At 42.6% G+C, this 27,801-nt stretch overlaps 1 protein-coding gene across 2 annotated transcripts in view; it reads left to right on the plus strand.

Annotated features, from left to right (window-relative positions):
- Positions 1-27,801, plus strand: part of SLCO5A1 (solute carrier organic anion transporter family member 5A1) — a 167,529-nt gene that overhangs the window by 107,438 nt on the left and 32,290 nt on the right. For both annotated transcript variants that reach the window (XM_062189557.1, XM_062189558.1), the window contains one exon: positions 26,016-26,214. In XM_062189557.1, the coding sequence (XP_062045541.1) occupies positions 26,016-26,214 (199 nt within the window). The remainder of the gene's footprint in view (positions 1-26,015; positions 26,215-27,801) is intronic.

Genomic DNA, 27,801 nt, shown 5'->3' on the forward strand with positions numbered 1-27,801 from the left:
CTGCAAGGCATGAGGCCTTGTGTGTTGCTGGAAACAGAAAGACCCAAACCAGGCTCTTAACTCACTTACAGATCAAAGAGAAAAGAGGGAGCTCATACAATAAGTTAGAAAAAGCTGTTTAAATAAATTCATAGAAGACTTGGGATGCAGAGCTTACTTGGGCAGATGGGGTAGTATGTTTGAACTGCATTTTATGGAGGCAGTAGCTTTTAAGGAAAAATTGAATTTGCTCATTTGGAGTTTGGAGGAAAGATCTTTATTTCCGGTAGAGGACTGGCTTAAGTAAATGCAGGAGATGAGGGTAAGGCTTGTGCTAAAAAAAATTAAAGAAGAAGAAAAGACAGTTCACCCCTGGGTTGGAAATAGGAGGGAGGGCCTCTGAAGGCAGCAGGTGGGTGTGGGAGGGATGCTTTCTGGAATTGGGGGTGGGATCTGCTCAGGGACTTCAGCCCCGTGTGGCTCACTCTGCTGTCATACGGAGGCCCCATGCCCTGATGGAATGGAGTTGGTGACCCCAGCGTATGATGAGGATGTCAGTGCAACACGCATAGGCAATCACGCTTCATTCTTCTAGTGCATGTGTCTAGCCAACAGCAGATCTGGGTCTAGAACACTCTTCCCGTTCATGGTCTCCCTGCTAACCCATCTGGGGTCACATTTACTGGATGAAGTTAAAGATTTTTGAAATGGTTATTTTGGAAAAGCCTAAAGTGATGTGAAGACCCCAGAAGGAAGAGAGGGACAACACAACATTAAATCCTGCTGCAGCTGGTAACCAGCTGTGTGATGTGGGACAAGTCACTTACCTCCCTAAACCCCTAAATCTCAGCTCAGACTGGAATTTGTCTGTAAAATGAGACTAATCTCTCCCATCTCCCCAGGTGCTGAAGCTATGGTAAGGATAAAATAATGAAGTGAATGGTGATTTGCTCTGACACTTACCTAGCTTCAGACAGGTGCACCATATAAATGGAAAACATGACTTAATCATATGTTATGAGGAAGAAAATGGTTGTTTATGATGATGGTGGGATAACACCTTACATCTGAAGTTGTGCTGCTTGAACAGGTCTGAGAATGCAAAGACAACTACTGGCAATTATCCAGTGTTTCCTAGAATAAAACACTAGATGTCTTTGTATGGATAACATCGTATGATCCATGTATCTAATGCCCATGCAGTATGTATTACTAATTATGGTCATTTTCCAGATGAGCAAAAAAAGGTTCAGGGAATTTTGAGTACCTTCCTTAAAGGCAAATCATGGGTCGTAGAACCAGCATGCTGTAGTCTTGCAGTCTATCAGTATGGATGCATGATTCTTATTGAAATGTTGTAATAGGCACATGTTATTATCATTGCTCTATTCATATTTTTTACTGTTTCCGAAGAAACAATATTGGTCATTTTAAGATTGTACTTCAGGGCCGGCACCGTGGCTTAGTGGGCTAAGTGTCTGCCTGCAGCGCCAGAATCTGATATGGGTGCCAGTTCAAGTCCTACTTGCTCCACTTCCAATCCACCTTTCTGCTAATGGCCTGGGAAAGCAGCAGAAGATGGCCCAAGTCCTTGGGCCCCTGCACCCATGTGGGAGACCTGGAAGAAGCTCCTAGTTAGTTCCTGGTTTCAGATTGGCTCATCTCCAGACATTGTGGCCATTTGGGCAGTGAACCAGCAGATGGAAGATTCTCTCTCTGTATCTCTACCTCTCAAATAAATAAAATCTTTAAAAAAGAAAAAAAGAAAGATTCTGCATCTACCTCATTGCCAATGGGCCATGGTCAACAATATTTGCTTTTAAAACACTGTGATTTTTTTAAAAAATACATTTATTTATTTATTTGAAAGGTAAAGTAACAGAAAAAGAGAGAGAAAGAGAGAGAGAGAGAAAGGGAAAGAGAGAGAGATATCTTCCATCTGCTGGTTCACTCCACAAATAGCCACAAAGGTTGGGGCTGGCCTAAGCTGAAGCCAGGAGCCTGGACCATATGGGTCTCCCACATGGGTTCAGGGACCCAAGTACTTTGTCCATCTTACTCTGCTTTCCCAGGAGTCTTAGCAGGGTGCTGAATTGGAAGTGAAGCAGCAAGGACTCTAACCAGCACTCATATGGGATGCTGGAGTGTAGGCAGAGGCTTAACTCACTACGCCACAATGTGGGGCCCAGCACTGTGATCCTTCAGCACGAACTTTGCTTGGGATCCTGCCCTTTGGTGTGTAGAATTAGTTTATCTCGGGCTGGCACCACGGCTCACTAGGCTAATCCTCCGCCTGCAGCACCAGCACACCAGGTTCTAGTCCCAGTCGGGGTGCCGGATTCTGTCCCAGTTGCTCCTCTTCCAGTCCAGCTCTCTGTTGTGGCCTGGGAAGGCAGTGGAGGATGGCCCAAGTGCTTGGGCCCTGCACCCACATGGGAGACTAGGAGGAAGCACCTGGCTCCTGGCTTCGGATTGGTGCCGCGCGCTGGCCGTGGCAGCCATTTGGGGTGTGAACCAACGGAAAGGAAGACCTTTCTCTCTGTCTCTCTCTCACTGTCTAACTCTGCCTGTCCAAAAAAAAAAAAAAAAAAAGAAAAAAAGAAAAAGAAAAGAAAAGAAAGAATTAGTTTATCTTCACCAGGGAAATAGACTTGGAAAACTCCAATTTGTTTTTCATTGTAGAATAATCAAGATACTTATTTCTATAGCAAGGGGATTAGGCTGGAGTATGATTTTTTTTTAATTCCTATTTTTTTTGTTGTCTACATAATCAAATGTTTGCCATCCATTTTTAGCTATTGATTTGTGGTTTCACTGACAAAATGCAAGGCAGGGACACTGAACTCAAATGGCAGCTTTTAGGATCATTGCATCTTCAGATGGGAGGGAGAAATGAAGGAGCTTTGATATATTCAAATTTGATATATTCATTGTTTGATATATTCAAATTTGATATATTCATTGTTCCTTGGGTATGTATGAATTTTCAATGCCAGTTCTTTTTTATGAGAATAGTTTTAAGATTAGTTTTTGTACTAGTTTCATAAAGGTATACAGAGATGTCCTTTCTATCATTCTATCATTGACATTAAGCTTTTAAATACTAACAGAGTAGCTTGGCCATAGGTGTGTGTTAGCATCACGGGCCACTGCTAAGATCAGGTGATATTGTTTGACTTGGAGACCTGTGCTGGCACCACCCTCTAAGAAGGTGTCCTCGGAAAGAAGAGAAAGCCACTTAAAAAACAGCATTCTATCTTAGCTTCTCGAGTCTCCTCACTTACGTAATTTTAATCAACCTTACGATAGATAGAGGCCATTAGGAGCTAAGAGCAACATTACAGGTGCTTTGTCTTTGGGTCAGAGAGGTATCAATCACAGGGGGTTACATTTGTGTTTCTTCCATGCTAATGAGGACTTTTGTAAAAGGTTATGGTGGACAATGTCAGGACACTCAGATTCTGATTATTTTTTCATTCATCAAGTAGTTTAAGAAATGGTGGAGTGGCTACCACGGGGCAGGTTTTTAGCCCATGCATGATTAATGGCAGTTAACTAGGATTCGTGTACTGCAGAAGACCCAGAGGACCCAAAGGACAAGGCTGGACCGCTGACCCTTGCTGCAGGCAAGGATACTGTCTGACAACAGCTTTCAAGGAAGGTGTGCTTTGTAGACACAGCCATTGGCCAGCGTGAGGCAGCTTCTAATTGTCCCCTTGCAGAAAGATGTGGCAGGGCCCCCAGGAACCCCCTTCCCCCTTGCATCAGGCACCACTGATGTCCACATGGAACACCCAGGAACCATGGAGTCAAGAATGGTGTCGTGGATGGAGTCTTTTATATGCACCCAAAAAATACCTCTTCTATTTTAAACCCTATTTAGTATTTTCCATGTTTTGCTGGTCATATATGTTGCTGAGGTCATTTATATTTTTAAGATCTTTTTATACTTCAAAATGTTTTAACACTTTAATATTTTCTATATTTGGCTGGTCACATAGGCTCCAATTATGTAACCAGCCTCAGTAGCAGAGCTCTGCTTGGCTCTTAATGAGACCACTTATAAATGATCACACTCGTGCTCATTAAAACACGATGCTGACAAGTTGGTCCAAACCACCCAAAACTTATCAGACCCGTGTTTCATGCCCTGACTAGCATGCAGGCAGTGCCCGGCAAATGCTCTTTTTCAATTCAGCCAGATGGCTCAGGTTAATGCCAGGCTGGCTGAAGTTATGCCTGGCAGGTTCTCCTGGGGAGAATGGGTATTCATTATGTCTTTGTCCTTTGACACTAATCAGTCCACTGTGTGACTTCAGGTTTATCAGTTTTTGTCTCTTGGTCTGTTTTGTAATCTAGAGAACAATAGCTTGGCCTGGAATGAACTCTGCAATATCTTCCTGTTCTAATCTTAACTAATTTTTACAAGGCCACATATATCAAATAAATTCTCACAGAGTTATATTCTTTTCTTACAAGGAGACTAGTTATTAGCCAATCCATCACTTGGGCGTTTTTAGTAGCATTGCATCCCACAAACTCTGGCCATGCCCGGTATCCACTACATCTGTTTTCCTTGGCTTGGGCAGCCTGATGTAGTACACAGACCTCTCTCTGAGTCTCAGATCTGTCACGTAACCAGATGAGGCTTTGAGCCAAGTCATTCAACTACTCAGTTTCATATTTGCAAAATGGGAATGATCATTTGCACAAAAAATTAAATGAGATAATTACATTGTAAGGCATTTTGTATATAGTTGATGCTCAATAAAAATCAACTTTCCCTTCCTTTCTGTTATGAGACTGCATTAAATTTAAATCTCCAATAGAAAGTCTTGTTGGGCTTTCTGATTTAAAAAAAAAAAAAAAACCTTGGTCTAACTAGAGTGGTAATTGAAAGCCAGTTAAACCCCACTTGCTAAGAGAGGTGATGCATTCAAATGAAATTGTGAGAGGGGACTATTTTAGTCTGTATCGTAGGAGTGAAGTAGGGCCGGGGCTGTGGCTCAATAGGCTAATCCTCCGCCTGCAGTGCCGGCACACCGGGTTCTAGCCCTGGTCGGGGCGCCGGATTCTGTCCCAATTGCCCCTCTTCCAGGCCAGCTCTCTGCTGTGGCCAGGGAGTGCAGTGGAGGAAGGCCCAAGTGCTTGGGCCCTGCACCCCATGGGAGACCAGGAGAAGCACCTGGCTCCTGCCTTCGGATCAGCGCGGTGCGCAGGCTGCAGCGCGCCAGCTGCGGCGGCCATTGGAGGGTGAACCAACGGCAGAAGGAAGACCTTTCTCTCTGTCTCTCTCTCTCACTGTCCACTCTGACTGTCAAAAAAAAAAAAAAAAAAAAGGAGTACAGTAGGAGACAGCAAGGAAGTGTTGGGGAGGGCTTTTATGCTCACAATGAATTATGAATAAATCACTCTCTATCGCTTTCGCTTTCTGTATCTCTCTTAATTGCTCTAAATCAAGCCACAAAATAATCAGCCTCCTATTTGGTCAGTTCTCAAGGTGATTGATATTTCTTTGGTGATTCTCTTTATTTATCCATTTTTGCAGTGAAAATTTGTGTTCAGCAAATCCACCAAGTGGCCAGTGAGTTCATACATGAATACTGTGAAAATTCATGGCTTTATGTATATTTGTTGTCCTTTAGTCCACTGCAGCCATTGTTCCTTTAGATGCTCCTGCTGTCCTGTCTTTGGCCACTGGGAATCCCTCAAGTTAGTATCTATGCTTTTTGGCACTGCCTCCGTAGGTTTGTAGTGTCTGACAGAAGATGCCTCAGTTATCTTACACATTTCTTTTTTTTTTTTTAATTTTTGACAGGCAAAGTGGACAGTAGAGGGAGACGGAGAGAAAGGTCTTCCTTTTGCCGTTGGTTTACTCTCCAATGGCCACCACGGTAGGCGCGCTGCGACAGGCGCACCGCACTGTTCCGATGGCAGGAGCCAGGTGCTTCTCCTGGTTTCCCATGGGGTGCAGGGCCCAAGCACTTGGGCCATCCTCCACTGCACTCCCTGGCCACAGCAGAGAGCTGGCCTGGAAGAGGGGCAACCGGCACAGGATCGGTGCCCCGACCGGGACTAGAACCCGGTGTGCCGGCGCCGCAAGGCGGAGGATTAACCTACTGAGCCACGCGCCGGCGTATCTTACACATTTCTTGCCCTGGTCTTGTGGGTGGTCAAACTCCCCCAAGGAGTCCTGGGTTCTTTTAAAGGAAGATGGTATTTGGAGGCCATCATCTGGACACTGGGGATGCTCATTGCTAAAATGGTGTCATTGTTTCAGAGTCATTTCTTAATAGGAAGAGAATAATAAATCATGACTTTATATTGACATTTGCACTTCCAATTTAAGATTACAGATTATTACTTCTTTCATATTATATTGTAATTTATTTCCTATAATGCTGAAAATATTTTTTCCTAATGACTTTAGCATTATTAATTTATCCAAGTGTGAGTGTGTATTAATTTCAAACCAACACTCAGTATTATTAAAACAATGAAACACTAAATTCAGCTGTAGATTTTTTTGTCATTCTTTTATCAGAAAGTGCCCTCTTACTATGAGATGTGCCAAACAACACATCCTAAAGTTATTTGAAATAATTCTCTGTTTGGTTATATCTGATACACTGAAAACTTTATTTGTTTTAATTTGATTTCAGTTGTTTGGGCTTACTGTATTTTCATATTTTAAAGTTAAATTTGTACTTTAGATTATGTAAAAACATTCAGATATTTGAAAGACAACACCATAAAGCAAACTGCATTCAGAGAGACCTTGCTTCCAACTGGCTTCCTCTAATTCTCTCCATCCCTCTATAGGAAGCCATGTTTCTTTAGTGTATTCTTTTTCTTTTTTTAAAAGATTTATTTATTTATTTGAAAGAGTTACACAGAGGTCAAAGGAGAGGGGGAGAGAGAGAGAGAGAGAGAGAGAGAGAGGGCTCTTCCATCCACTAGTTCACTCTCCCGATGGCAGCAACGGCTGGAGCTGCGCTGATCCGAAGCCAGGAACCAGGAGCTTCTTCCAGATTTCCCATGTGGGTGCAGGGGCCCAAGGATCTGGGCTGTCTTCTTCTGCTTTCTCAGGCCATAGCAGAGAACTGCATTGGAAGTGGAGCAGCCAGGACTCGAACTGGCATTCATATGGGATGCTGGAGCTGCAGGCAGTGGCTTTACCCACTATACCACAGCATGAGCCCCATGTATTCTTTTTTTGTTTCCTCTTGAACAGGTAGTATGTGTATTATGTATGCAGTATATATATAATACACACATGAATATTTTATATTTGTGATTTACCCTGTTCTTATCCAAGGTAGGCACACCATCCTCTCTTCTCTGTATCATAGCAGTACAGAGACATTGCCCAGGACTCAGCTATAGGGAAATATATTCAGTCTATTGATGGACATGCAATTGTTTCCATTCTTTTGCTGAAATGACACATATGTGCAAGTCATTTCATACTAAGTAATCCATTTGTCTGATATACATTTAAAAAAAAAACAACAAAACATCTTATTTAATTGGCCAGCATTCAGTTAGCCCTCACCCTGGCAGAAAAACTGTTTCCAAAGCAGGGAGGGAGACTGAGAAGGCATGAATATATTTGTCACACAACACTCAGTCCTCATCCCCACACTCCTAGCCCTGCTCAAAGCTCAGCGTTTGCTCTCAGATTTCTATAAAGATCAAAAATCAATCTCTGTGGATGGACTTTAAAAAACTGATATAGCTTTTGAGTTTCCCAATCACACTGGTATCTTTCTTTCAAAGTGAGCCTGTGTCATGATGGTAGACAGGTGGTGTTTACTAGGTTTCTACCCTGAGACAGGCACAGTATTAGCAAGGACCTTCTGTGTTTCATTCACAGTGCATAACAACACTGCAGTAGAGGCCCCACTCTATCCTGTGTACAGTTGATGAAAATGAGGTGTATGGAGCAGTTTTTGTAAGCTATACACCTATCAATACAGGTCCATATTTTATAGATTGAGCTGGTCCTCAGAGAATCTGCTTATGTTTTAGAGTTTTTATTGTACTAATTCTTTCTCCAACTATTTATGTATTAGATCCAACATATAGTACAGCAGTTAGGAGGACTGATCAGTTTTGAAGGTAAATAGGTCTTATTGAAAATTTTGCCCTGACACATTATCCATCCATCCACCCATTCATCCATACATTCATTCGTCCATATATCCATCTATTCATTCATCTATATTTCCATCTACCCATTCATACATCTAACCACCCACCCATCCATCTATTCATTCTTCTATATACCCATTCATCCACCCACACATCAATCCATCCATCCACATGACCATCCACTGATCTACATACTCAACCATCCATCCACTCCCTGTTCATCCATGCACAAATATTTCTAAAGCTTCTTTTTTTGGGCCTGGAACTGTTCCAGGTGCAGGAAAAGCAATATAAGAACACCCTCAAGAGCCTCTGAGTCCAGTGACCCTGGTAGGCTGCCTGTGGTCGTAGACAACTTCATTAAGCTCTATGGCTATCAAAGTCTCTGAGGATTAAATGAGAGAATGTATGTGGTGGCCTTAAAATAGTGACTGGGAAGTCACTATTGTTAAAATGTTTATTAATATAAAGAGAACAGATTTCATGTATTTAAGTAGCTATTAATCATAACTGTAATATTCACATTAAGAGATATTTTCAGGAAAAGGAATTTAAGGCAGAAGAGTAAACTAAGACTTAGGACATGTGGAAAACATTCACAAAAAGAAATTATCTGGAGGGAGTAGAATTCCAGAAGAGAGACAAAGCATGGCTCACAGGATATGGGAAGCTGGAAAAGAAGGCGAGAGAGTTGATACTGAAATGAAAGGCTCAAAGACAATCTCACCCCAGCTGAAAGAGGCTTGGAAGTGTGATATAAATGATGACAACACAATTGTTTTAAAATTGTAACATATTATACATCAAACTGATTTTAGCTGCATTACATGGATCCAGGATTAATCTTTTAAATTTTTATTTATTTATTTGGGTGGGAGGATGAGAGAGAGAGGAGAGAGAGAGAGGGAGGGAGAGACAGAGAGAGAGAGAGATAGAGAGAGAGAGAGAGAGAATGTGTGTTTTTGTCCACCCATTCACCCCTCTCCCCCAAATACCTGGAATGCATCTCCCAGCTAGGATGGCTCTGAAGCTTAGAGCTGGCAACACAGTCCAGGTCTCTCATGCTGGTGCCAGGGACCCAATTACTTGAGTCAGCACAGGAAGTTGGATTCTGGAGCTGGGACTGAGGAAGCTAACCCTGATGTGGGATGCAGGTGTATTAACATCTAGGCTAAATGTCTGCCCCCGGGGTTAAATCTTTATATCTCTGGCTTACTTGCTTTCCAGTTATTTCTCCACCTCAACTGTGGGTACTGTTCACATCTCTTAGGGGGAAAAAGAAAATGTAAGTGTTAATAATTTCATGTACTTGAGTACAGCAAAGTGAAAGCCGGTTGACCAGCTCTCTTGGTTAACTGCATTGTTTTGTTTCACTCATCTTTGATGGTTAATAGCCCAGCCCTTAGGTCTGGGATCTGTTTCCCCTGCATGCAGAGATGCACACACGCTCACCCAGAGAAGCAGACAGGTGTCATCTCCTTATGGGGGATATTCTAGGCTCAGGGGACATCCCACCCAGTGTTCTCATTTCTACACCTACATTCAAAACCCCATGATCATCACTGATGTTCAGAATGGTCCAGAGCCCCTTTAAGAATGTTAGACACCAAAGCTAGTCTCTCTCTCTCTCTCTCTCTCTCTCTCTATATATATATATATATATATATATATATATATATATATATATATATATAATGGAGCCGTATTTACTTGTGATAAGGTTGGGTTGAGAAACACTATGGAGCTTTCAAAAGGACTGAAAACCCAGGAGAAAGAGTGGAGTGTCAGGTGCACACGGGGGAGCATTTCTGCTGCTAAGTGCATTGCTTCTTTGCTTATGTCAGCATCCAAGATATGCCCAATAGTTTTGATGAAGCAATGAATGAAAGTGCTTATCTCTCTGCCTTCAGAATCTGCATCTTCAGAAGGAGGGATTGAATTCAACGACCTTTCAGCAAAGGTCACTAGCAAACATCCCACCATGTCCCTGACTCCTCAAAAGCTTCCGTTGAGGCATGTGGCCTCTTTTTCTGGGCATTTGAGTTAAGCAATGCCTCACTGCTTGATTTTGCATACATGTAGTATCTTTTTTTGAAGCGCAGAGAAAGAGAGAGAGGCAGAGGACAGGGGTTCTTCCATGTGCTGGTTTACTACCCAAATGCCAAGAGCAGCCAGGACTAGGCCAGGCTGAAATCAGGAGCCCAGAACTCAAGCACTTGCCCCATTATCTGCCACTTCCCAGGGTGTGCACTAACAGGAAGTTAGAATTGGAAGCAGAGCCAGGACTTGAACCCAGACACTCCAACATGACATGTGAACATTCTAAGCAGTGTCTTACCTCCTGCACCCAATTTCTACTTTTGATAACACAGGAACATCTTACTCAGGTGGTCCTCTTCTGGGAGGCCTATGCCCTGGTGAAATGAGGTGATCTCTACCTGCTTTCTGGTGAACCAACATGCTAATAAGAGAAAGGTTTCAGACTCAGAATGTCTGGGGTTCAAGATCTGCCTTTGCATTTATTAGATGTGTAACTTTGGGTGACTTAACTAATTTCTCTGGCCTCAGGTCTACCATCTGTGAAATACCATAATCATATACATTGTAGTGGACTGTTTGAGGTTTTAAAAATTTGAAAAATTACTTACAAAGAGTAAAGAACACAGATATTAATTATTGATGAGAACGGGCCTGGCTTCCCTCTTTGGTTATCAGCTACTCTGGCCTCCAAAGCAAGAGGGGAGGTTCAGGATTATTACTGAAAGAGATGTGGGGAAGGGCAAAGTAGTGGACAGTGCACAATATTATCTCAGTTTTCTAGATAAACAATTAAAGGGACATGCACCAATTCAAACATTCCTGGCCTCACAAGTCGTGGTGTACTGGGTCACAGACTGCTCACTTCCAGCTCATGCTCTCACATCCTCAGAGATGCTTTCTGTTAGCTCGTAAAGATCACGTCCAGAGGTAATAAGTATCTTGACCTTTAAGTATGGCCAGGATAGGGGCAGGAAATACCTCACTCTTCCCATCTCAATAGTGAAGCATGCACGCGGACATTATTAGAAGTTGAAGTCATGTCCTTTTGTAACCTGAGCCCTCTCACAGTGCACCACAGAAAATCTGCTTTGCTGCCAGGCTCAGCTTCCTGTTGTGGCATCTTCCCATTGGCCAGAGGTGGAACAGGGGGTTATGTGGATCTCACTGCTGGAGGGATTAGATTTCAAGCTAACTGTTCATTTTCTCAAGTCATCATACTGAAATGCTTCTCATATCTTTATTTGCCAAAACAAAAGGAATATAATTTGTCTTTTTTATATTAAAGTGGATATTTAGAAAGAGGATAGGTGCACAATTCTATTACCCATTCAAGGGACAATTTGTGTAAGCTTGTTTCATGCAGTTCAATATTATTAGTAGCATCGTCTTTAAACTTGTTTGACACACATATATATATATATATATATATATATACATATATATATCTCACATAAATATGTAGTATATAAGACAATTCAGAAATGCAAAAATTGAATATGTGCTTATATATTAAGTGCAAAAATTGAATAGATACATGCTGTGCTATCTTTTGAGCCACTTGGCATGTATTGCTGTTTCTAAAATGCAAACTGAAATGCTCAGAAACAAATAAGAATCTATTCATTTTTGGAGAAAAAAATCAAAGAAGGATTATGCAATCTCCTTAGTTACCTTTTTCTCTTTAAAAAATCTTTTTCATTAATTATTTTCATTTTACTTGAAAGGCACAGAGATGGGGTGAGGTGCATGGAGAGGGGGAAGAGAGAGAGAGAGAGAGCACTTCCATTTACTGGTTCACTCCCCAAACCCCCACAACACCCAGGGCTGGGCCCGAAGCTATGAACTCAGTCTGGATCTCCCACGTGGGCAGCAGGGACACAAGTACTTGAGGCATCACTACTGCTTCTTAGAGTGTGTATTACTAGGAAGCTACATCTGGGAGTGAAGCAAGGAGTAGGACCCAGGCACTCTGCTTGAATCACAGCATTTATTTTTTTGGTGTGGGATTCGTGATTAAAGACAATGATATGTAAAACCCTTTGAAAAGAATTTTGACTTTCTCCTGCTTTCAGTGGATAATTACTCTAAAGCACTTTGTTTTTCTGAAATAAATAGAATTGAGAAGAACTGACCATAAAACAAGTTTCTATAAATAAAAACATATTTTCCTTTTACTGCTAGAATAAAACTGAGCACCTGTTCTTAGGGGAAAAAAAAATTAAACAAGAAAATCATAAACCTTTGTAATTTCAATGTGTGTTTATAGGAGTGTTAGCCTCACATAAATCTAGAAAAAGCTTTGGATTCAGAATGACAACACTTAGAAGGTAGGCCTTACTGTGACTGGCATTAACAAGCCACTGATGGGAGTTAAGTCACGTGTCTTCATTTTTGTTTTACCATCTATAAAATGAGGGACCTCAAGAGATCATCTCTGAGTCCCTGTGTTAATTTGGGACTATATATATATATATATATATATATAGAGAGAGAGAGAGAGAGAGAGAGAGAGAGAGAGTATCAACAGAGTCTTAAGTACAAAAGGTGTTTTATTTCTCTCTCGTGTAAGAATTCTGAGCATAGCATCCTGGAGCTGGTGGAGAGACTGCCCCTGAAGTGCTTTCAGTTTCAGTAGTCTTCTCTGCCATGGCCTCTGTCCTCAGAGCGGTGGTCCAGCCGCCACATTTGCCTTCTGAACAGCAGACTGGAAGGAGGAGAGAAGGAAGGGGAGGTGCCACTGCTGCTTATGTTACGTGCACATCTGGTCGTGAGGAAGGCTGAGAGATGTAGTCTGTCTTCCAGGAAGCCTTAAACCAAGCTGTTACTCTAGGAGAGGGATGGCAGGCCACAGTCAACCTATGCCATTTTTAAAAAAATAAAACTTTATTATAACACAGTCCTACCCATTTGGCTACAAATATCCGTGACTATTTTAGTTCTACAACATCACAGGTGAATGGTTGACCCATAGCGTGGAAAAACACTTATTATCTAGCTCAGTAAAGACACTTGCTGACCCTTGCTCCAGAAGAAAGAACAGTCATAGAGAATATCTAGCTCCCTTCCAAATTCTGTGATTCTTCGATAAGAAAACAAGCCAAAAATCCAAACAATTACACTTCGTATGGTGTAGGAATAACTTAAAAAAAAAACCAATTTCCTTCTTTCTTTGAAAAGAACAGTGACAGAAAGAGAAGGAAGAGGGAGAAAGAAAAGGAGAGGGAGAGAGAGAGGGAGAAAGAGGAGAGAAGGAGAGGAGAGGAGAGGAGAGGAGAGGAGAGGAGAGGATTATTTACCCATTAGTTCACTCCTCAATGATCATAATAGCCAGGACTAGGCCAGGCCTAAGCCAGGAGCCTGGAACTCCATTAGGTTCATTCAATGTGGGTGCCAGGACCCAAGTACTTGGGCCGTTAACTGGAGAGAGAGGGAGGGAGGGGAAGAAGAAGGGAGGGAGGAAGAGAGAGAGAGAGAGAGAATGAGAATGAACGAGATTTTCCATCCTCTTATTCATTCTCCAAATAGCTGCAACAGCTGGGGTTGGACCAGGCTGAAGTCAGGAGCTAGGAACCTCACTCAGGCCTGCCACAGGAGTGGCAGGGATCTAAGCACTTGGACCATCATCTGCTACCTTCCCAGCCACGTTAGCAGGGAGCTGCATCAGAAGTGGAGCAGCCAGGTCTCTAACTAGTGCTCTCATATGAAATGCCAGCGTCCTAAGTGGCAACTTAACACACTGTGCCACATTTACATGAAAAAAAAAAAAAACAATGAAATACCTAGGACACCACAAAACATTGTTTAAAAATTAAGAAAATGATGATCAAATGATAGAAAATCTCAGATAGGAAGAATAAATTCAGGATATCTGACTATACTTCATAACAGTGTATTGTAGTCTTGAAATTTTCTGAAAGAGTAGATTTTAAATGTTCTCACTATAAAAAAATCATAAGAATATAAAGTTATGAATACGTTAATTAGCTTGATTTAGCCATTCCACTATATATATATATACATTTCAAAATAACACATTATTCATGGGAAATGTATACCATTTTTATTGCTCAATTAAATAGTAAGTGTTTAAAAATGAAAGAAAGTGTAAATAAATGGAGAGACATCTCGTATTCATGGGTTGGAAGGCGATATTATCAAGATGTTAATACTCCCCAAATTGACCTATAAATTTGGCATAATCCTCATCAAAATTCCAGCTGGCTTCTTTATGGAAATTGGCAAGCTATCCCTAAAATTCATATGGAAATTTTAAAGAGATTCAGTACTGTCGAAGTAGTCTTGACAAAGAACCAAGTTGGAAGGGCAGGAATTTGGCTCAGAAATTAAGGCATAACTTGGGATGCCTCCTCCCATTTCACAGTACCTGGGTTCAAGTCTTGGCTCTACCTCTGATACCAGCTTCCTGATAATGTGTACCCTGGGAGGTAGTGGGTGATGGCTCGAGTACTTCAGTCCCTGCCACCCATGTTGGGGGGACCTAGATTGAATTCTGGGCTCCTGGATTTAGTCTAGCCCAGCCCTGGCTATTGTGGGCATTGGGGAATGAATTAGTGGATGGAAGTTCTCTGTCTGCCTCTGTCTTTCTTTTATTAAAAAAAGTTGAAGGATGACTTTTACTTCCTAATTTTAAAACTTACTAAAAAGTAATACTAATCGAAACTGTATAGTATCAGTTTAAAGCAGACAGAAACATCAATGGAATAGAACTGAAAAGTCCGGAAATAAACTTATACATTTATGGTTAACTGATTTTTGACAAGGATGCCAGGATCATTCAATGGGGGAATCAATAATATTTTCAACAAATGGCTCTGGGACCACATGTAAAAGAATGTAGTTGGACCCCTACCTCATACCAAAGACAAAGACAACTCAAAATTGGTTGGAGATCCTAATGTAAGAACTAAAATTACGTTGTTTTTAGAAGTAAACATAGACATAAGTCTCCATAATCTTGAATTAGACAATGGAACCAAAGAAAAAAATGGGTAAACTTATTTTCATCAAGATTAAAGATATTTTTGCATCAAAGGATACCATCAAGAAAATAGACAACCTACAGAATGGGAGAAAACATCTGTAAATCATATGTTTTCTAGGATAGTTATTTTTAGAACATATAAATAACTCATACAACTTAATAATCAGGAGTCGTATAAGCCAGTTTGAAGAAGGGAAAAGGCTCTATATAGACATTTCTCTGAAGAAGATATTCAGATTGCCAATAATCACATGAAAAGGTGCTCAACCTCATTAGTTACCAGGGAAATTTAAGTCAATACCACAGTGAGATACCACTTCATATCCACTAAATGGTGATAGTCAAACATTATCTATTATAAAAGTAAATATTGGTGAAGATGTGAAGAAATTGGAACCTTCATACTCTGCTGGTGGGAATGTCCAATGCTGCAGCAACTTCAGAAAACAGTTTGGCACTTCCTCAAACATAGAGCTAACATATGATCCAGAAATATCATTCCTAGGCATATAGCCAAGAAAAATGAAAACACATGCCCACACAAAACGTGCTCATGAATGTTCATAGCAGCATTATTCATAATAACCAAAAAATGGAAACAGCCCAAATGTCCATCAGTTGGGGCATATAAATAAAATATGGTAAAATATGGTAAATAAAATATGATCTATGCGTACAGTGGAATGTTATTTGGCCATAAATAGGAATGAAGAATTGACACATGCTTCAACATGGGTGAACCTTGAAAACATTATGCTGAATGATAGAGGCCAGACACACATATTGTACGTCTCCTTTTAGCTGCAATAGGCGAACCTACAGAGACAGAACACAGATGAGTAATTGTCTAGGGCTGGAGTGGCAGAGGGGGGATGAAGAGCAAATGGCTGTGATAGATCATGGGTACAGGGCTTCTTGTAAAGGTGATAAAAATGTTCTGAAATGTGGATATGATGTTTACACATGTCTGTAAACATAAGAAAATACATTGAACTGTGTAGTTTAAGAGGCAAAGTGTGTACTTTGTGAATTATGGCCCCATAAAGCTATCAATTAAATAAAACAAAAAAAACCCACAACTGCTCAAATTAGTAATTATATTTGCGAAACAATTGCTCTGGTCCCCTCTGTGCATTTGCTTGACAGAATTAATATAGTTTCTAAAGAGAAAACTCTCCACCTGGCCTTATTGTGGCAAGGGCACTGTGAACAGGCATAGCTTAGGTGTGCACAAGCTGCTCTCAAATCTTTGTTCAGAGAGTTTTTCAAATCTGCTTACTCCTCCCAGGGGAAGGATAGCTTTGTCAGGTTTTTGCAACTCAGCTATCGTTGGGTGTAACGAGGACCGACCCTCTGGATGGGAAAGCTCCAAGAGCCGCTGGATTTGGACAACAATGGAAAGAGGAGAAGGTGAAAACTGCTGACAGAAAATGGATCTTGCCCGAAGGGGCTCCACAGAGGGTTTTGCATTTGGCACAGACCCACATCTGCAAGCTTTGCCTCTGTGAATGGAAACCAGGTCCAGCAACCTGACACCAAAGTCTCCGTTTGAGGCTGAGTTTGATAACTGGAAAGTTAGTAAGGAACCGTGACTCTGCTGTGAAATGTTCCCTTCCAGAGGCCTTGCCTGCCCCTGCCCCTGCCTCTCCTTTTGCAGTGTATTTGCTCCTAACCCGCGACCTTCGGTCCCCCAGAGCCAGTGCAGAACGGAAGTAAACACTCTGATGTTTTTGCATTTCATCATTTCAAGTTGTTTTCATCCTGAGTGGTGCTATTGCCTGGCTGCAGAAAACACTTCTAGGTTTGTAAGTCACAAAAGATTAAATATTAATTTGATTTGATGCCTCAGTCCCCCCCATGCCACAGCCCAGCATCTGCTTTTATGCATTGTGTCAGGCAGAACTGTGCAGAAACCTGAAATGAAAAGCGAGGTTGTTTTCTCTGTTGAATGTTCCTTTTTATTACCTTTTCTTCAGTGCTCCCAAAGCCTCAACTCCCAGTGCCTGGGGTTCTCATATTTCTCTCCTCGTGCACAGTGTCTCCTGGTGTTGGCAAGGAGTTGGAGAGAGTGTTATTGTGGGTGAGACCCATTTGCCCTAGGAGGTGCTAGCAATGGGCTTTATATAGATATTTGCACACTGAAGTCATTGGGGCCAAGGTTTTAGAAGCGTGTAATTCCTTTGAAAGCCTTTTGTTAATAATTTCAGCAAGGCTATGGCAGAAATTCCAGAACATTTTCTATTGGTTATCAGCAAGTGGTCTCATCTGAGCAGCACCATAGCCATCATGGGGTACTTGACAGGAAGTTGAGGTTGTTGAGGTCTCCTCTGAGCCTGGGGAGGGGTGAGGTCCCTAGCAGTCCTGTGATAGGCCAGCTATCCCAGTGGCTTCTCTTCCTTAGGAGAATTCCTTCAATAACTTCCTGTATGTTCTTTCACTGCACTGTACGCTTAACATGACGTATTGGTAGCTTTGATATGACACGTGCTGCTCATCTCAACACATACAGACTGCTTCTCCTAAAGTCCAGATGGGGTTTTGCTAGACCTCTGCACCATTTGGCTTGAAGTTACACTGAAATGGTAAGGATTTAAAGAAATAATCCAATCTGTCTTGAAAGAGCCATCAAATTCTAAGAGAAAGCTGCCATAAGTGAATCCTAATGATACTCCCAGTTCATGGTGAGGGACATCTGAGATTTTTCACAACAGTAAGACAGGGAGATGAAAGAGAAAGCAAGATATCATGCTTTTATACTTTGTGGATTTATATAAAGTTAGTGAGCATGTGTCCTGACTGTGCTATCTGTTCTTGGCCATTCAACATTTGCTATCTTCAATGGGGCTTTTAAAATATTCTTTTTAATTGTCCTTTCTGACACGCATTGATGCTTATTTCCTACAAAACAATGTTTGTGCAAGAAATTAGACACTTAAAAGGGCAAAGGGAAAACCTCTAGTTTGTATCACAGGGTCAGAAGCATGAGCTTCTGAGAAGTTAACTAAACCTGAGTTGGTTTCTGTGCTTGGCCGCTCATTATGCGTTTCCTCACCTGTGGTGTGGAGAGAATGCTCCAATCCCTCCCCTGCAGAACACTGTGGATGGTGCACACGATTGTGAGTTACCATACAAGGAAAATGTGTCTGATCAGACCGTGCCCTAAGGTTAGGCTTGACTGTAAGACACATTTCGATTTCAGAGTATCAACACCCATACAATATTGAGAACTGAATGAAATCCTATACAGAGGTTAGTGATCACAGTACCTGGCACTCAATCAATTTCAGCATGTGTGTGAGTGTGTGTGTGCATATGTGTACACATGGGTCCATACAGGAAGAAGATGAGGGGTGGAGGAGGAGGAGAGAGGAGAATGAATGAATGAATGAATGAGTGAGTGAATTGTACTTCATTCTTCCCCAGATGTTCATCTTTGGCTTTCTCTCTACTCCCCCCTGCCCAGCTCTTCAAAGGCAGCAGCAGAATCTGGACACATAATGGCTTCCAATGATATTCCTTATTTATTCACAGTCATTTTTCTTTAGATATCTACATTAAATTTTCTAAAAGGAATTTATTAGTATATTAGATTCTCAGCAATGCATGATAATTACAAGACATTTCTCATGTTAATGTGATACCAACACAAAGAGAACAGATTCAACAGAGTTCATACACACAATTCTAAGAATCTAATATTTCCTTTCTTCCTCCATCCCCTCCTCTCTTGCTCCTCCAGAGTCACATTGGCAAGCCATTTATTTGCCACTTAACTAAAGAAAACTTGGGATGTGGAAAACCTAGAAAGGGAGTGTGAATCTAGAGTAAAGAGCATGAAGATGTTCAAGAGCCTGAAATCCCCAAATCCATCTGTATTAACTTAGCTCACCAGAGTGGGCCATTCTGCAGCCCGGCGGTCATGCCACAGGAAAGGGCTGCCAGAGACAGGGCATTGCAAACTGCCTTTCCTTTGGTGGTTTGGCATCTGGAGCCTTTGTGAATGAAATTCAATTCAGAATTCTGGTGAAAGTGAGTTTTTTTTAGGCACCATAGTTGAGATATTGAGTGCCCGTCAGTTTTAAACTGATTCCAGCAAGTTTAAATAAACTCCCAGATTTTCTATTTGTAAAACAGGATATAGCCTAGTTCAAGGAATAATTGAAAACTGAAATGAATTAGGAAGTCATTTAAAGATTTTATATAATAACTTGTAAATAACAGAATTGATTCATTTTGGTGGGAATTTGGACTAACAGTTAAGACACCCAATCCGTATCGAAGTGCGTGAGTTTGAGTTCCAGCTCTGATTTCAGTTCTGGTTTCTTGCTGATGCACAGGAGGCAGAGGTGTTGGGTCAAGTAATTAGGTCCCTGCCATCCATGTGGGAGACCTGGAATGAGTTCCCAGCTCCCCACTTTGGCCCCAGTCCTGACTGTTGCGGACATTTAGGGGAGTGAGCTAGTGGAGGGAGTGAGCTAGTGGAGGGGAGCTCTCTGCCTATCTCTCTCAAATTAATGTATTAATTTAATGCAAACATTTGTTCATTCATCCACACATTCACCTGACCCTAGAAGACATGCAGGAAGATATTGAAAATGTGGTCCCCCTGGCGTACTGGAACCTTACAGGGAGAAAGAGAAGCATCGCAGAGGGTGACAGGCCTGGTGACAGGAGCCAGCACGGGCACTGCAAAAGCAGATTGTTTCGGTTGCTCACAGCAGCAGCAGCAGCAGCATGGTCAAGTTCCCTGCCCTGATGGTGAATAGATTCCCTAGTTTTGTCCTCTTCTCCTTCAGTTCAAGGTTTTCTTCTGCTCCAAATCATGCTTTATCTAAGCTTCGGTATATTTTATGTGTGGGTTTACAGTACAGAGAATGTCCACATGTTGACAAAAAGTGGAGAAGAGAGGGAAAATTCAGCTTTAATAGTTGTTGATTAAATGAATATTATTTTCATAAAGATTTGTGATTCCTTTATAAGGATAAGCAGTATCAGGACCCAGAGTAAAAACTTCCAAATGTAAATTTTTGTAGTAATAGTGATTGACATAAGAGAAAGAAAGGATGTATGACAATGAATACATCAATTTACTTGGATAAATAAGCAGGTGAAAGATTTCAACAGAAAACCTACAGGGTATTTCCAGAGCTTTCACGAACCAAGCAGAATCTTCAGCTTTGTCAGCCCTTACTGCTGCAGTGAGCTCTTTAGAGTCAGATACATACACATATAGCTAACTGCAGAGGGTTATGTGTGTAGAGTACACGGTAGCTAAATATCAAAGGTTTATATATAAAGACTACATTAAGGTTCATGTTAGGACATTTTAGGCTGCTTAATTTCAAATCCTATAGATTACATAGCATATAGAAATTTTATATTTATATGATATTTTATATAATTCTTTACATATTTATTATAATTCCAATTTATGTTGAAAATATTAAACTTGTTAATATTAGGCAGATAATAAAGATGTTCATACTTAAAAAGATGATGATGATAGCATTTATTGAGTGTGTACTGTGGATTATGCTATTCTAAGACTTTCATATGTCTTAACTCGTTTGATGCTTTCAGGGACTCTGGCTATAGAGCCCTCACTCTTAACTGGATTTGTCTCTTAGACATCCGGGCCCCCCAGGCTTTGGGCAGGACGGATTCCTGTTTGTCCACGCTCTGTCCTGCTCATACATCCCAGACTGGTCCTTGGGCACCAACTGATGGCCTTTTCCCTACCTGGCAGTCTCTCGCGCTCCCCATACTTGACCACTAGAGGGCGCGCCAAGCAGGAACTTGGGGACCGCAGGACCGACCCTCTGGGGCCAGGAGGTTGGGTGGGATCAGCTCAGAGGCTCAGAGAACCGGGGTCTGGGGCCAGAACCAAGGGAAGGAGGGCACCAGCCAGGAATGAGGACTTAAGCTAAGATCCGGCAAGCGGCGCGCCGCCCAGATCTTCCCTGCTCATCCCAGGACGTCTAAAATCTGTGAAGCCCAACATTTGGGTCCTGTCTCTTGCGCAAGAGTTCTGCGCATCTACACATCAGTGTGATGGGTTGGTGGCCAGGCCCTTCTGTTGGAAGGTGCGGGATATTCAGATGCAGGGTGGAGGGTCACAGCAGGTGAAACTTATGTGGGTCCTCACCGTGTTGGATGCACCCCCAGTGTACTGATGCCACATTTTCTGTTGTGAGGAGCTGGATGCTATTAGGGTGCATAGGTCACATATGTGACCTTGCTGATTGACCACGACTCTGCTCTGAGTGTGGCCCTGCTCCCTTGCCATCCTGAGGCTCTGGCACAGCACCTGTCACTCCATACATTGTTCCACTGGAACGGCAATTTTATTAATGGGCTGTTTTCATGCTAAATGTAAAGCTTTGCTTCTTTCATCATGTTGTTCACCTGTTGTGCTAGTCTTTTAATGAGGAGGAGATTTTAGTAACCAGCTCATCTTTTTTTTTTTTAAAAAAAGTTAATTTATTTATTTGAAAGTCAGAGCTACAGAGGAGAGGGAGAGAGAGAGAGAGAGAGAGAGAGAGAGAGAGAGAGAGAGATTTTTCCATCTGTTGGTTCACTCACCAGATGGCCACACTGCTCATAGTTATGGCAAGCCAAAACCAGGAGCCAGGAGCCAGGAGTTTCTTGCAGGTCTCCCACATGGATATCAGGGGCTCAAGCACTTGGACCATTTTCCTCTGCTTTCCAAGGCACGTAAGCAGGGAGCTGGATTGGAAGTGGAGCAGCTGGCTTGAACTGGTGCCCATATGGGCTGCTGGCACTGCAGGCGATGGCTTTACCCGCTGCACCATGATGCTGTTCCAAAATGAGCTCATCTTGCCCTAAGAGCTTTGGTCGATTACTTACACAGTTCCAGGGGTTTTGTGCCCTGCAGGGCTTCTGTGGTCACATGGCCCAAGTTTGGGGCTGGGAAGAGAGGCCAGTTTTCCTTAGGCCTCTCCCTGCTGTACTATGCACTACCTGGCAAGTCATGGCTGTTCCTGTTTCCTCACCTGTAAAAGGGCCATGGCTGATCTTATAGGACTCTAGCGAGGATTACAAGATGAACCTTCAGGCAAAACTTAGGTGTAAATTAATCTAATCCTCTTCCCCAGTTTCCTTAAGTGGGCTGGCGAACATTCTGGAACCCGTCATCCAACATATGTGCCGACTGACACGGCTGTGGATTTCTGGAACCTGATATTGTCTGGCCCCTGGGACATGCCAACCAACCTTAAAAAATTCTTATATTTTTACTGAGTTCTCACTTCACTTTCTCACAATGGCTATTCCAACTCTTGGCTTCATTTAATGTTCTCAATATCCCTTCCGTCCAAGAGTTGGTTTTGTTTTCAATAGTATGAAAACCCCTTCCACTCCCCACCCCCTCACCATCCAAAGCTGTGAAAGGAAATCTATAGTGTGTTATCAGTTCTCTAAGGAAAAAAGGCTTCAATGAGATATGCCAGAAACTAAGCCGGGGGATTTTGTTCCTTCATACTTTGATGTTTTCCAAATGTTCTGTTAGAATACATATCGCATTTTGTCTCCAAAATAAAGTCAGAGTAGGAAAATAGAAAAATCTAACATTTGTGGAGCTGTAACTCCACTTTATGATGCATTATCTGCTGCAGCCTGGATGAAGGAGTCTCTCCCTGTGCAGGGCTAAGCCCCTCATCTGTGCTACTGGCTGAGTCTGTTCTCCTGGCTTCTCAAGGATCTTGCATAGTCATTAACTAAACTTTTCCCTGTCACTCTGCTTTCCTCAGTGTACGAGTGTGTTTATGCTCCCTCTGCATCACGGCCCGCAGACAGCCCTCTCCCCTAAGCCCTAACTCTACCTGGGCCTCTCTCTAACTCTTAGACCCACAGCCTTGCTTCTTTTCCACAAAGTTCTAGAAAGAGTGGTGTGAACTCCCAGTCTCTAGATCTTTGTGACTGATTTCTCAGCCCATGTGAGTCTGGCTTCTTCCTTAAAGACACCCCTAGAATTGCTCCTGCCAACATCTCCAGTGACTCACTTGTCTCATTTCAGTCTTGCTTATTGGACTTCTCTTATAAGCAATGATGCCATTGTTCATTTCCTTCTTGAAATGATCTTTCCTTGATTTTCTATAGCACCGTTGTAATGATGGTAGCTACAGTTGCAGCCATTTGGGGAGTGAACCAGCAGATACAAAATTCTCTCTCTCACTGTTTCTCCCCCTTTGTCTCTCTGCCTTTCAAGTAAATCAATCAACCAATCTTTTTTCTTAAAAAAAAAAAATGGTTTTTGTAATACACAATTCCCATCCCATCTGACCTGGCTGCGAGTTCTTGGTGGCTTCCCACTGCTCAGAGGTGCAGCATAGGTTCCTTTACACGGTCTCTGGTTTTCCTCTTCCTTCCTCCTCCTCCCTAGGTCCCTTGCATTCCATGCTCCCAATACTTTGGACAGCTCTGAACCCTCAATTCTGCTTTCTCATGCCTCTCTGCACCTATTTCCTTGCCTTTGTGCAGGATAGTTTCTCTTTGCTGGTCTGTTGGGCAGATTCTGCCTCACCTGGACAGGATCAGCTCAAATACAGCCAGGTGTGAGACGCCCTTGCTGATTTCTTCCAAGGAAGACTCAGGTGTTTCTTTCCTTGTTTTTAATTATTTTATTGTATGCTGATTGTTCATTAACCCACATCTTGCTCTTTTAGATGATAAGCTTCTTGGGGGGGGCACCATGATTATTTCTTTATTTTTTATTGTGAAATATTACACACCCAGAAGTGCATTAATCAAAATTTAGAGATGATGAACAATTGGACCATGAACACTTGCATAACTATCTTAGCCCAACCAGGCTTCTATAACAGAATTACCACAGCTAGTGTGGTGTATAAATAATACAATTTTATTTTACACAGGTTTAGAGGAAAGCCCAAGATGAAGGTGCCCAGTTGATGTGATATCCAGTGAGAGTCCTCTTCCTGGGCCATAACTGGCCAACTTCTCACTGTCCAGTGGAAGGGCCAAGGAGCTCCTAGACCTCTTTCATGGGGACACCGCTGTGTTCCTGGCTGCCATCCTCAAGACTGATCACCTCCCCAAAGCCCCAGTCTCTGATACCACCACTTTGGGGTTTGGGTTTCACACAGGAATGGGGTGGACACAAACACGCTGTTCACAGCAATGTCTGTTTAGCGATGTGGTGGAGTGGGGCATCTTCAGTAGCAGAGGAGCACCCACATCCCTTCCTGGTACCAGCTGTTCCCTGATTTCCTTAGCGTTTGTGGCAGTTGCTTCCTGGGTTTTCTCTAGTGGCACTGCCAGTATATGTAGTCTTAGACAACATAGTTCAGTTTTACCAGTTCTTGACCTTTATATGAATGTAATCATGTCAAGTGCACTCAGTTGCATTTTATTTCTTCTACTCAACATTGTTATTGTATGATGCACCCACGTAGTTGTGTGTGGCCATGTTACTCCCTGTTTATTGCTTTATAGAAGTAGTCTATCATATGAAATACTATGTATAAAAAAATCCATTCATGGACATTTGCATTATTCCTGTTCTGGCTAGTGTGATGCTTCAGATCTCTTTTAAACTTCTCTTGGCACCCATGTACATGAGTTTCTTCAGGTATGGGCCTAGCAATGGAACTCTGCCGGGTCAGTTTTCAAAGTGCGCATTGAAATGTATACCCCCTCACTGTGTGGAGAGCTCCCAGCACCGTATCTTTGCTGACATGCAGTATTGCCAGAGTTTTGCATCAACACCATCATGCTTGGTGTTGGGTGGTATTTCTTTTTTTTTTTTTTTAAGATTTATTTATTTATTAGAAAGTCAGAGTTGCATAGAGAGAGAAGGAGAGGCAGAGAGAGAGAGAGAGAGGTCTTCCATCTGCTGGTTCATTCTCCAAATGGCTGCAAGGGCTGGAGCTGCACTAATCCAAAGCCAAGAGCCTCCTCTGTCTCCCATGTGGGTGCAGGGGCCCAAGGATTTGGGCCATCATCCACTGCTTTCCCAGGCCATAGAAGAGAGCTGGATTGGAAGTGGAGCAGCCAGGACTTGAAACGGTGCCAATATGGGATGCTGGCACTGCAGACGCCGGCCTTACCTGCTATGCCACAGTGCCAGCCCCGTTGGGTGGTATTTCACTGGGGCTTTAATCTGAACTTGCCTCTTAGTGATGAGGTTGAGAGACTTTTCTTTTTTCTTTTCTTTTTTATGACAGGCAGAGTGGACAGTGAAAGAGAGAGACAGAGAGAAAGGTCTTCCTTTTCCATTGTTTCACCCCACAATGGCCGCTACAGCTGGTGCACCATGCTGATCCGAAGCCAGGAGCCAGGTCTTTCCTCCTGGTCTCCCATGCGAGTGTAGGGCCCAAGGACTTGGGCCATCCTCCACTGCACTCCCGGGCCACAGCAGAGAGCTGGCCTGGAAGAGGAGCACCTGGGACAGAATCTGGCTCCCTGACTGGGACTAGAACCCGGTGTGCCAGCACTGCAGGCAGAGGATTAGCCTATTGAGCCACGGCGCCAGTCTAGGTTGAGAGACTTTCATCTATTTATTGGTCACCTGGACTTTCTCTTCAATGGAGGGCCTATTCAACTTTTGCTCACTTTTCCACTGAGCTGTTTGTCTTTATTGTTTTGTAAGAATTTTTCGTGTTGTCTTGATATGACTCCTTTGTTGACTGTGGATATTGAAAATATTATTATGCAATCCAATCATGCACACTGAAGATTTGTTGATTATGGTGATTTTGGAGTCTCCATTGCTAATGAACAAGTAGAAACAGAACCACTGGAAAAGACAAACACGCATGCATACTGATTCAAATTAACCCTCTCCTCCTCTTCTCTCCAGGCGTCATCATTGTCCCCAGTGCTGGTGTCGGCATTGTGCTAGGAGGCTACATTATAAAAAAGCTGAAACTCGGTGCCCGAGAATCCGCAAAACTGGCCATGATCTGCAGTGGTGTGTCCTTACTGTGCTTCTCAACCCTGTTTATTGTTGGATGTGAAAGTATTAATCTAGGCGGCATAAATATCCCATATACAACAGGGTAAGTACATTTGGCCTCAGCCTGATGGAAGAGAGAAGTGAGTTCTGTTTCTGTGCTGAGTTCAGCCTGGGTCCTGCCGCCCTGCTGTTCTCCCTGCCAGCTTTGTCTCTCCTAGGGGGGCTCGCACTCCTGGAGAGCAGAGGCCAGGGTCTCACCTCCTTCTGCATCCCTTTCTGCTCTCCCATGGTGACTCCCATAGCATTTTGGTTACGGAAGATGAGGAAGAAATACTTGTTGGATTAATGAGACTGTTCTGTTTTTTTTTTAATGTATATATTATTTATTATTACTTATTTGGGGGAGGTAGAAGGAGAGAGAGAGTGAGTGTTCCTCTCTGCTGGTTCGGGTCCCCAAATGCCCATGATGTCTGGGGCTGGCCCAGGCCAAAGCAGGGAGCCAGGAACTCAGTCTGGGTCTCGACTTGGGTGACAGGGGCCTCACTGCTTGTGCCATCACCTGCGGATTCCCAGGTTGCACATTGCCAGAGGCTGGAGTCAGAAGGGGAGCTAGAGGAAGAAGCCTGGTGCTCCAATGCGGGATGTGGGCATCTTAACTGCAGGCTAAATGCCTCCCCCATGTATGGATTTTAATGTATTGTTTGGAATAGATAATATGTTCACATAGCTTAAAAACATAAAATACAATCAAAAGCTTTGTTCTAACCCAATTCCTTCATGCACCTACTTATTTCTACTCTCCAAGTAAAGATATGTCCCAGGTAACCACTTGTTTTCATTTTTTGTGTATCCTTCCAGGGTTTCTTTATATAAGAAACTATGAATGTATATATATATATATATACATATCATATATATATATATTAATTTATTTGAAAGATAGAGCTACAGACAGAGAGAGTGAGAGGCAGAGAGAAAAGTTTTCCATCTACTACTTCACTCCCCAAGTGGCTGCCAAGGTCTGAGACAGGCCAATCCAAAGCTAGGAGCCAGAAGACTCTACTGGTCTCCCATGTGGTGCAGGGACCCAGGTACTTGGCCATTTTCCACTGCTTTCCCAGGTGCATTAACAGGGAGCTGGAGCCGGAAGTTGAACCGATGGTGTCTATGTGGAATGCTGGCGCCGCAGGCAGAGACTTAGCCTACTATACCACAGTGCCGGCCCCAACTATATACTTTTAAGTTGTCCTCTTTCATAACCACAATATAGCATTCAATGCACACTTTTCTGGGCCTTCATAAAATACGTGTTAGTGGCAACAGTATGAAGCCTGGCTCACCCTTCTATTGCCCCTACTGCATACCCAGCATTCTCCCAAGAGCTTTACAGATGTTAGCTCAGGAATCCTCACGGCAGTCCTATCATGCAGGTGTCATTGTTATGCTGATCTCACAGATGACAGAACTGAGGTCCAGACCACAGAGGCCATGCGTTACACAGTCATCTATGCCACCTTCTTGGAGAGGCTTTCTCTCTTTGCACAGGAGAACCGAATCCTCTCCACCCACGCACTTTTAATTATGTGAGTTTTCCTTAGATCCCTGGTAGCACTTAACATGATCTGAAATTATTTGGTTTAATTCTTCGCTTCATTCTTGCAAAGCTCTAAAGTCTGAGCTCCCTGAGAAC

Source organism: Lepus europaeus, chromosome 4 (genome assembly GCF_033115175.1).
Source record: "Lepus europaeus isolate LE1 chromosome 4, mLepTim1.pri, whole genome shotgun sequence".
In the NCBI taxonomy this organism is placed as follows: domain Eukaryota; kingdom Metazoa; phylum Chordata; class Mammalia; order Lagomorpha; family Leporidae; genus Lepus; species Lepus europaeus.